We start from the raw sequence: 10,055 nt of genomic DNA on the forward strand, positions 1-10,055 counted from the left end.
TGTATTCCCGGGAGATCCCATGATCCTCCGCAGCCACTGACCTTCACATCAATGGGCATTCTGTGTACCCCCATTGGTGAGAAGCCCTCAAATTAAGGGGATTGTCCGGGCACCGGTTATCAGTATATGATCAGGGGGGTCCAGCACCGATCAGCTGTTCAGCCTGCCCCTGGGCACCGGATGTTGTGCAGCGCCCGCGGTACCACAACCTCTGGTCACAGAATAGCGGCTGCGCTGCAGGTGAAGAGGAGCAGAGCTGGTTCTGCAGCACGGCCGCTATACAGTGACTGGACTCTGCTGCCGGCCGCACTGAGCACTGCATAACATCCGGAGGCAGGGGCCGGGGGTCCGACCTCCACTGATCATTAACCCATGACCTATCCCAGATGTACATCTCGCAGAGCTCCACAACCCAGGACCCTGCACAAACCACCCCTTCCATAGGTTGACACACGACAGAGCCCCCTCCCCGTGTGACAGATCACATGACCCCCTCCCCGTGTGACAGATCGCATGACCCCCCCCCCCCCACCCGTGACAGCACACATGACAGAGCCCCCTCCCCATGTGACAGATCGCATGACCCCCCCCCCACCGTGACAGCACACATGACAAAGCCCCCCCTTGTGACAGGTCGCATGACCCCCTCCCCATGTGACAGATCGCATGACCCCCTCCCCATGTGACAGATCGCATGACCCCCTCCCCATGTGACAGATCGCATGACCGCCCCCCACCGTGACAGCACACATGACAGAGCCCCCCTCCCCGTGTGACAGATCACATGACGATGATTCCCATCTCACCGGACTGGCACCAGGGTAAGACTAGCGCAGGTCGGGAGTCCTCGAAACAATAAAGAACTCGCCAAAAAGACTTTGTGGATTTTTATTATGTACAGCACAGACGGGCGCCCGGTACACTCAACCAAGCTTTGTAGCCAGTTCTTTGGCCTTTGCCTTCTCGAGCTTGGCGATTCTGGCCACAGACTTCGGGCCCAGGATGCCTCCTCCCCAGTGACGCCGGATCTACGAGAGAAGAACGAGAGTTATAGGGAGACTCGTGTCCAGTGCGAAGAGGCCGCACAGACTTCTGCATCATCAGAGGGGGCTCCATTATTACGGGGTACTTTTCTGAGTTGCTTTACTTGGGGCATCAGATGCCGGTCCTGGCGAGATTCCTTACAGTGTAAACCCCCCATAGCGGTACAGGAAGTGGTCCCGTTACCAGAAGTGCAGCCGGCTGACGAGGTCCCCAGGGAAACAGCGCCTGCCGCCACAAGGACCAGAAGCCAGAGACATTCTAATAGGGACCACCCTCTAAGTCAGCCCTGCCCCCATCTCTCACCTCATCGTGACGCTCGTTGTAATTGGTCTTCACGGCCTCCACCAGCTTGGACAGAGCTCCCTTATCCTCTCTGCAGGAGGAGCACAAGAGTCAGTACTGAGAGCGGCCAGAACCCCCTGCACCCCCAGATCCCCACAGCTCAGCTCAGGGTTAAAAAGCTCATAAAGAACCACACGGTGACATTCAGGTGAAGAAATTCTGGGACATCATTGCTGAACAGCTCCAAGTAGAGGAGAAAACAATCCATCAACTTACGGGTTAACCTGTGTGAAGGCGACGCTGGTACAAGTCTTCCTATGGACGAGGCGGCCCAGTCTGGCCTTGCCCTTGACAATGCAGTACGGCACTCCCATCTTCCGGCACAGAGCCGGCAGGAACACAACCAGCTGCAAGACAAGCAAAGCATTATAGCCCAGGCCTAGACGAGCAGCCACCAACTAGAAGGACCTGAGCCCAGGCCTAGACGAGCAGCCACCAACTAGAAGGACCCGAGCCCAGGTCATGACGAGCAGCCACCAACCAGCAGAGCCCAGGTCTAGACGAGCAGCCACCAACTAGAAGGACCCGAGCCCAGGTCATGACGAGCAGCCACCAACCAGCAGAGCCCAGGTCTAGACGAGCAGCCACCAACTAGAAGGACCCGAGCCCAGGTCATGACGAGCAGCCACCAACCAGCAGAGCCCAGGTCTAGACGAGCAGCCACCAACCAGCAGAGCCCAGGTCTAGACGAGCAGCCACCAACCAGCAGAGCCCAGGTCTAGACGAGCAGCCACCAACCAGCAGAGCCCAGGTCTAGACGAGCGGCCACCAACCAGCAGAGCCCAGGTCTAGACGAGCAGCCACCAACCAGCAGAGCCCAGGTCTAGACGAGCAGCCACCAACCAGCAGAGCCCAGGTCTAGACGAGCAGCCAACCAGCAGAGCCCAGGTCTAGACGAGCGGCCACCAACAAGCAGAGCCCAGGTCTAGACGAGCGGCCACCAACCAGCAGAGCCCAGGTCTAGACGAGCAGCCACTAACCTGCAGAGCCCAGGTCTAGACGAGCAGCCACCAACCAGCAGAGCCCAGGTCTAGACGAGCGGCCACCAACCAGCAGAGCCCAGGTCTAGACGAGCAGCCACCAACCAGCAGAGCCCAGGTCTAGACGAGCAGCCACCAACCAGCAGAGCCAGAGTCTAGACGAGCAGCCACCAACCAGCAGAGCCAGAGTCTAGACGAGCAGCCACCAACCAGCAGAGCCCAGGTCTAGACGAGCGGCCACCAACCAGCAGAGCCCAGGTCTAGACGAGCAGCCACCAACCAGCAGAGTCCTGGATTGCTCAGGGTTAAAAAGCTCGGAATTAATCGTCACTGTCAATCAGCTGAAGAAATTCTCTCATCATTGCAATCCACTGACCCTGAACGGGGGGGGGGCATTGACCCCCAACTTCACCCATGGCCATTAAAGCGGTCGTGCAGCGTCTCCAGCATGGAGAATCAGTCGGTTGTCCGGCAGGTATGGTGCGTCCTATTCTCGGGAGCTGTCCGGCTCTCCCCACCCAGTAAAGAGGCGCAGCGTGCCCCCTCTAAAGTCTAATCCCCCCGAGGATCAATACAACTGACAAGGAAGGTCATCGCACCTCAATAGGGTCCACATCGTGGGCAATGACGACCAGCTGGGCCTTCTTGTTCTCCACCAGGGTGGTCACGGTGTTAACACCTGAAATAGAGAGAGTAGTCATCTCTGCTCCCCCACCCACGCCTCGGGCCCCCGCCTCACCACTGCTCAGGGTTAAAAAGCTCGAGATTTGTTCCACACAATCAGGTTCAGGTGAAGAAATTCTAACATCATTGCAATATGCAGCCCCCCCCCCCCGCCCAGCCCCTCCCACACACACACACCTGCTCTGATCAATGGGGGTCTCTTGGTCGGGACGTCTCCTTTGCCGGCAGCTTTTTGCTCCGCTCGGGCCAGCAGCCGCTTCTTCTTCTCCTGCTTGGTCTCTGGTCGGTATTTGTGGGCCAGTTTGAAGAGCTGAGTGGCTGAGAAGAGAAAACATCAGTGGGGGAGGGGAGCGAGACCACCAACGGGAGGGGGGGTGGTGCGAGACCACCGAGGGGAGGGGGGGTGCGAGACCACCACAGGGGTGGGGGGGGGGTGCGTGCGAGACCACCACAGGGGAGGGTGCGAGACCACCGAGGGGAGGGTGCGAGACCACCGAGGGGAGGGTGCGAGACCACCGAGGGGAGGGTGCGAGACCACCGAGGGGAGGGGGGGGGGTGCGAGACCACCGAGGGGAGGGGGGGGGGTGCGAGACCACCGAGGGGAGGGGGGGGGGTGCGAGACCACCGAGGGGAGGGGGGGGGGTGCGAGACCACCGAGGGGAGGGGGGGGGGTGCGAGACCACCGAGGGGAGGGGGGGGGGTGCGAGACCACCGAGGGGAGGGGGGGGTGCGAGACCACCGAGGGGAGGGGGGGGTGCGAGACCACCGAGGGGAGGGGGGGGGTGCGAGACCACCGAGGGGAGGGGGGGGGGTGCGAGACCACCGAGGGGAGGGGGGGGGGTGCGAGACCACCGAGGGGAGGGGGGGGGGGGTGCGAGACCACCGGGGGATATTGTGCATCAGAGATCTTGGTGGAAGAGTGTAATCACAGCTTCAGATAGCAAATAACACACATCACCTGCACACACAGGGTTAATCCCTACAGAGCCCCCCACTCACCTGTCTGCCGGTCCAGGGCCTGGGTGAACTGGTTGATTGCAGGCGGCACCTTCAGGCGTTTGTAGAGGATGGACCTCTGGCGCTGGAGCCGGATGTATCGCGGCCATTTCACGAAGCGCGTGAGATCCCTCTTGGGTTGGATGTCCTGACCTGGAAGAGAAAGGGTTAATACGGCGCCCGCAACTCCTGTGAAAAGCCGGCGACTACGGCAGCGCCACTCACCAATGCCAAAGTTCTTAGGCCGCTTCTCGAACAGCGGGTTCACCACCTTCTTGGCTTCAGCCTTCCGAGCAACGGACGGGGCCGGAGCCACCTTCTTCCCCTTGGCCTTCTTTCCCTTAGGCTGCGGAGACACGAGACATGACCTCAGCACGTAGCGACAACGCCCCGACACCGCAAGACACCCCGCCACATGACCTCAGCACGTAGAGAGAACGCCCCGCCACCCCAACACACCCCGCCACATGACCTCAGCACATAGCGACAACGCCCCGACACCCCGCCACATGACCTCAGCACGTAGCGACAACGCCCAGACACCCCGCCACATGACCTCAGCACGTAGAGAGAACGCCCCGCCACCCCCCCCAACAGACACCCCGCTGCCCCCACAACACCCCGCAACTGCGAGACGTGACCTCAGCACGTAGCGAGAACGCCCCGCCACCCCAACACCGCCCAACCGACACCCCGCCACATGACCTCAGCACGTAAAGAGAACTCCCCGCCACCACGACACACCCCGCTGCCCCCCAACCGCGAGACGTGACCTCAGCACATAGCGAGAACGCTCCACCACCGCAAGACATCCCGCCACCCCCAACACACTGCCCAACACCCCACCACCCCCACAACACCCCGCCACCGCGAGACGTGCCCTCAGCACGTAGAGAGAATGCCCCGCCACCCAAACACCGCCCAACCGACACCGCAAGACACCCCGCCGCCCCCACAACACCGCGAGACGTGACCTCAGAACATAGCAGGAACGCCCCGCCACCCCAACCGCCACCCCACCATGAGACATTACCGCAGCACGTAGCGAGAACACCCCGCCGCAAGACACCCCCCAACAGACACCCCGCCACCGCGAGACATGACCTCAGCACGTAGAGAACGCCCTGCCACCCCCACAACACCACCCGACACCCCACCACTGCGAGACGTGACCTCAGCACCCCAACGGACACCCACAACACAGACCACGCCACGAAACCCCCCAACAGACATCACACCACAAAGCCACCCCAACAGACACCCACACACCGCCGCCGACACAAAGCCACCCCTCCCAGACAGACACCCGGTGACCCCCGCCAGGTACCACGAGCATCAGCGATCTTGGTGGATAAATGTAATCATCAACTCAGATAGCAAATATCCTGTCATCATCTGCTCGCCCGCCACCCGCGCCGCCCCCCTCAGCCTGCCCCGCATCCCGAGCACCCGCCTCAGCCTGCCCCGCCACCCCCCTCAGCCTGCCCCGCCACATACCTCAGCCTGCCCCGCATCCCGAGCACCCGCCTCAGCCTGCCCCGCCACCCGCGCCGCCCCCCTCAGCCTGCCCCGCCACATACCTCAGCCTGCCCCGCATCCCGAGCACCCGCCTCAGCCTGCCCCGCCACATACCTCAGCCTGCCCCGCCACATACCTCAGCCTGCCCCGCATCCCGAGCACCCGCCTCCCCTCTCACTACCCGGCCGGCACCGCACTAAAGTCCACAGAAACCAGAAAATCCAGCAGCGGAAAGAAGCAGCGGCCTCCTCCGGGCACAGCACGGGGCTCAGTCCGGTACAGAGAGGTTGGCAGCCGAAGGATGGAGCCGGATAGTATCAGAGCCAAAGCCTGCGCGCACTCACCATGGCGGACGGGGCAGCGAAAGGAAGAAGCAAGCATTGTGGGTAATATTTGTATCAGCTCCGAAATATCGCGACAAAGGACGGAAAAAAACGGGATTTCAAGCTAAAGTTTCAGACTTGAGTGGCGGCCGAGCAGCGCCCCCTAGAGGCTCCGAGCGGCACTGATCATAACCCTACATGATACTAACGTCCCCAAATATCGAATCCGCTCTACGTGGTCACGTGCACTCCTCATTATCATACGTCAGGCCACGCCACATCGATGATAGACATTTTTAGTGACCAATCACGAGTTAGTATGGACGCGTTGTAGCCAATCGCGGTTCACTACGGACATTATTCTGCATTTGGTGAGTGACTCGGTTGCGGGTCTGTGTGGGGTCGGAGGTGTGTGTGTGTGTGTGTGTGTGTGTGTGTGTGTGTGTGTGTGTGTGTGTGTGTGTGTGTGTGTGTGTGTGTGTGTGTGTGTGTGTCGGAGTTGTGTGTGAGGGGGTCGGAGTTGTGTGTGTGTGGGGGGGGTCGGAGTTGTGTGTGTGTGGGGGGTCGGAGTTGTGTGTGTGTGTGTGTGTGTGTGTGTGGGGGGGGTCGGAGTTGTGTATAAAGGGTCGGGTACGGGGGGGTCGGAGTTGTGTGTGGGGGGTATAATATATGAGACTTTGTGTACGGGGGGGGTATAATATATGAGACTTTGTGTACGGGGGGGGTATAATATATGCGGCTTTGTGTACGGGGGGGTATAATATATGCGGCTTTGTGTAAGGGGGGTATAATATATGCGGCTTTGTGTAAGGGGGGTATAATATATGCGGCTTTGTGTAAGGGGGGTATAATATATGCGGCTTTGTGTACGGGGGGGTATAATATATGCGACTTTGTGTACGGGGGGGTATAATATATGCGGCTTTGTGTACGGGGGGGTATAATATATGCGGCTTTGTGTAAGGGGGGTATAATATATGCGGCTTTGTGTACGGGGGGGTATAATATATGCGGCTTTGTGTACGGGGGGATATAATATATGCGGTTTTGTGTACGGGGGGGGTATAATATATGCGGCTTTGTGTACGGGGGGGATATAATATATGCGGCTTTGTGTACGGGGGGATATAATATATGCGGCTTTGTGTACGGGGGGGTATAATATATGCGGCTTTGTGTACGGGGGGATATAATATATGCGGCTTTGTGTACGGGGGGATATAATATATGCGGCTTTGTGTAAGGGGGTATAATATATGCGGCTTGGTGTACGGGGGGGGGTATAATATATGCGGCTTTGTGTACGGGGGGGTATAATATATGCGGCTTTGTGTAAGGGGGGTATAATATATGCGGCTTTGTGTACGGGGGGGTATAATATATGCGCCTTTGTGTACGGGGGGGGGTATAATATATGCGGCTTTGTGTAAGGGGGGTATAATATATGCGGCTTTGTGTACGGGGGGATATAATATATGCGGTTTTGTGTACGGGGGGGATATAATATATGCGGCTTTGTGTACGGGGGGGGTATAATATATGCGGCTTTGTGTACGGGGGGGTTATAATATATGCGGCTTTGTGTACGGGGGGGATATAATATATGCGGCTTTGTGTACGGGGGGGGTATAATATATGCGGCTTTGTGTAAGGGGGGTATAATATATGCGGCTTTGTGTACGGGGGGATATAATATATGCGGTTTTGTGTACGGGGGGGATATAATATATGCGGCTTTGTGTACGGGGGGGTATAATATATGCGGCTTTGTGTACGGGGGGGATATAATATATGCGGCTTTGTGTACGGGGGGGTATAATATATGCGGCTTTGTGTACGGGGGGATATAATATATGCGGCTTTGTGTAAGGGGGGTATAATATATGCGGCTTTGTGTACGGGGGGATATAATATATGCGGCTTTGTGTACGGGGGGGTATAATATATGCGGCTTTGTGTAAGGGGGGGTATAATATATGCGGCTTTGTGTACGGGGGGGTATAATATATGCAGCTTTGTGTAAGGGGGGGTATAATATATGCGGCTTTGTGTACGGGGGGGTATAATATATGCGGCTTTGTGTACGGGGGGGTATAATATATGCGGTTTTGTGTACGGGGGGGTATAATATATGCGGTTTTGCTTGTCCTGACAGTAGGCGGGTGCCGCCCGGCGTGTCCTCCGGTGATGGCGCAGCAGCGGGTGTTACCGCAGAGTAAGGAGACGTTGCTACAATCCTACAACAAGAGACTGAAGGACGACTTCAAATCCATCATGGACAACTTCACCGAGATCATCAAGACGGCCCGGGTGAGTGAGGGGGAGGGGGGTCCAGCCGCTCCGGGATAAGTGGGGGAGGGTCGGATAAAGAAGTGACCCCCGTCCTGATGATGTGACGTGTGGGGGGGTGCTGGGACTCTGCAGATCCCCGGACAGTCTGGTCATGTGACTGCGGCTGCGGAGAACGGTCTGACATCATTATTAATACGGATTTGTTTCTGGTTGATAGATTGAAGAAGAACATCAAGTCAGCCGCTCAACCCAAGGGGAGCAAGACAACTACGAGATGCACGTCCGCTCCGCCAATATAGTAAGCGCCCCCTCTCCTCACCATCATGGCGCGGCGTGCCTCCCCTATCTCGGGCGGCGTCCCTCCTCCACCGTCTCGGGCGGCGTCCCTCCTCCACCGTCTCGGCGGCGTCCCTCCTCCACCGTCTCGGCCGGCGTCCCTCCTCCACCGTCTCGGCCGGCGTCCCTCCTCCACCGTCTCGGCCGGCGTCCCTCCTCCACCGTCTCGGCCGGCGTCCCTCCTCCACCGTCTCGGGCGGCGTCCCTCCTCCACCGTCTCGGGCGGCGTCCCTCCTCCACCGTCTCGGGCGGCGTCCCTCCTCCACCGTCTCGGGCGGCGTCCCTCCTCCACCGTCTCGGGCGGCGTCCCTCCTCCACCGTCTCGGGCGGCGTCCCTCCTCCACGTCTCGGCCGGCGTCCCTCCTCCACCGTCTCGGCCGGCGTCCCTCCTCCACCGTCTCGGCCGGCGTCCCTCCTCCACCGTCTCGGGCGGCGTCCCTCCTCCACCGTCTCGGGCGGCGTCCCTCCTCCACCGTCTCGGGCGGCGTCCCTCCTCCACCGTCTCGGGGCGGCGTCCCTCCTCCACCGTCTCGGGCGGCGTCCCTCCTCCACCGTCTCGGGCGGCGTCCCTCCTCCACCGTCTCGGGCGGCGTCCCTCCTCCACCGTCTCGGGCGGCGTCCCTCCTCCACCGTCTCGGGCGGCGTCCCTCCTCCACCGTCTCGGGCGGCGTCCCTCCTCCTCCGTCTCGGGCGGCGTCCCTCCTCCGGCGGCGTCCCTCCTCCTCCGTCTCGGGCGGCGTCCCTCCTCCTCCGTCTCGGGCGGCGTCCTCCTCCGGCGGCGTCCCTCCTCCGCCGCCTCGGGCGGCGTCCCTCCTCCTCGGTCTCGGGCGGCGTCCCTCCTCCTCCGTCTCGGGCGGCGTCCCTCCTCCTCCGTCTCGGGCGGCGTCCCTCCTCCTCCGTCTCGGGCGGCGTCCCTCCTCCTCCGTCTCGGGCGGCGTCCCTCCTCCACCGTCTCGGGCGGCGTCCCTCCTCCACCGTCTCGGGCGGCGTCCCTCCTCCACCGTCTCGGGCGGCGTCCCTCCTCCGGCGGCGTCCCTCCTCCGCCGCCTCGGGCGGCGTCCCTCCTCCTCTGTCTCGGCGGCGTCCCTCCTCCTCCGTCTCGGGCGGCGTCCCTCCTCCTCCGTCTCGGGCGGCGTCCCTCTTCGCGGCGTTGATGCTTTGTGTCCCTCGTGTGTATTGCAGGTCCGGGCCGGAGAGTCGCTCATGAGGCTGGTGTCTGATTTGAAGCAGTATCTTATCCTGAACGACTTCCCCTCCGTGAACGAGGCGATTAACCAGCGCGCTCAGCAGCTCCGCGGCCTGCAGGACGAGTGTGACAAGAAGCTGGTCTCCCTGCGGGATGAGATCGCCATAGACCTCTATGAACTTGAAGAGGAATATTACTCCTCCAGGTATAAATAGAAGGGTGACCGCCTCCTGGAAGGGGTTAATGTTTGCGCCATGTTCCCGGCTGCGATATAAAAGCGACCCCACAGTCAGACGGCTCGGAGTATTTCCTGATATTGAATCCGTTTTTTACGGCTGCACAGAGGCGAGGGGC

General features: G+C 60.2%; 2 protein-coding genes and 5 non-coding genes across 8 annotated transcripts; 1 reads left to right on the forward strand and 6 right to left on the reverse strand.

Moving 5' to 3' along the window:
* Positions 1–874: 874 nt before the first annotated feature.
* On the reverse strand, positions 875–4,858 carry LOC142700363 (large ribosomal subunit protein eL8-like). The gene is made up of 8 exons (XM_075848099.1): positions 4,807–4,858; positions 4,272–4,466; positions 4,050–4,199; positions 3,228–3,368; positions 2,966–3,045; positions 1,603–1,733; positions 1,348–1,417; positions 875–1,028 (listed from the first exon to the last, which is right to left on the reverse strand). Exons 1-8 carry the CDS (start codon positions 4,856–4,858, stop codon positions 924–926), a joined length of 924 nt encoding a protein of 307 aa, XP_075704214.1. The 3' UTR covers positions 875–923.
* Positions 1,487–1,562, reverse strand: LOC142700369 (small nucleolar RNA SNORD36). Its single transcript, XR_012866503.1, has one exon. It is a non-coding gene; the product is annotated as a small nucleolar RNA SNORD36 (small nucleolar RNA).
* Positions 2,661–2,733, reverse strand: LOC142700368 (small nucleolar RNA SNORD36). The gene has a single exon (XR_012866502.1). It is a non-coding gene; the product is annotated as a small nucleolar RNA SNORD36 (small nucleolar RNA).
* Positions 3,107–3,182, reverse strand: LOC142700366 (small nucleolar RNA SNORD36). Its single transcript, XR_012866501.1, has one exon. It is a non-coding gene; the product is annotated as a small nucleolar RNA SNORD36 (small nucleolar RNA).
* LOC142700371 (small nucleolar RNA SNORD24) lies at positions 3,946–4,013 on the reverse strand. The gene has a single exon (XR_012866505.1). It is a non-coding gene; the product is annotated as a small nucleolar RNA SNORD24 (small nucleolar RNA).
* A 519-nt stretch (positions 4,859–5,377) lies between the features above and the next one.
* LOC142700370 (small nucleolar RNA SNORD24) lies at positions 5,378–5,446 on the reverse strand. Its single transcript, XR_012866504.1, has one exon. It is a non-coding gene; the product is annotated as a small nucleolar RNA SNORD24 (small nucleolar RNA).
* A 397-nt stretch (positions 5,447–5,843) lies between these two features.
* Positions 5,844–10,010, forward strand: LOC142700365 (mediator of RNA polymerase II transcription subunit 22). 2 transcript variants are annotated; one of them, XM_075848101.1, is made up of 4 exons: positions 5,844–5,950; positions 8,043–8,197; positions 8,397–8,477; positions 9,698–10,010. In XM_075848101.1, the coding sequence occupies exons 1-4, from the start codon at positions 5,866–5,868 to the stop codon at positions 9,914–9,916; spliced, it is 540 nt and encodes a 179-aa protein (XP_075704216.1). In that variant the 5' UTR covers positions 5,844–5,865; the 3' UTR covers positions 9,917–10,010. The 2 variants fall into 2 exon arrangements, with proteins under 2 accessions (XP_075704216.1, XP_075704217.1); XM_075848102.1 differs by lacking the exon at positions 5,844–5,950 and adding an exon at positions 6,128–6,258.
* The last annotated feature ends 45 nt before the right edge of the window (positions 10,011–10,055 follow it).

The sequence above is a fragment of the Rhinoderma darwinii genome, unplaced genomic scaffold (assembly GCF_050947455.1).
Source record: "Rhinoderma darwinii isolate aRhiDar2 unplaced genomic scaffold, aRhiDar2.hap1 Scaffold_1857, whole genome shotgun sequence".
Lineage (NCBI taxonomy): Eukaryota > Metazoa > Chordata > Amphibia > Anura > Rhinodermatidae > Rhinoderma > Rhinoderma darwinii.

Coding starts and splice junctions, on each gene's coding strand:
- LOC142700365 (XM_075848101.1), top strand. CDS start 5,866: ATGGAGCCGGATAGTATCAGAGCCAAAGCCTGCGCGCACTCACCATGG. Junction 5,951..8,042: donor GGAAGAAGCAAGCATTGTGG/GTAATATTTGTA, acceptor TTGTCCTGACAG/TAGGCGGGTGCCGCCCGGCG. Junction 8,198..8,396: donor AGATCATCAAGACGGCCCGG/GTGAGTGAGGGG, acceptor TCTGGTTGATAG/ATTGAAGAAGAACATCAAGT.
- LOC142700363 (XM_075848099.1), bottom strand. CDS start 4,858: ATGTCTTGCGGTGGTGGAGCGTTCTCGCTATGTGCTGAGGTCACGTCT. Junction 3,369..4,049: donor GGCCCTGGACCGGCAGACAG/GTGAGTGGGGGG, acceptor TTCTCTTCTCAG/CCACTCAGCTCTTCAAACTG. Junction 1,734..2,965: donor ACGATGTGGACCCTATTGAG/GTGCGATGACCT, acceptor CTTGTCTTGCAG/CTGGTTGTGTTCCTGCCGGC.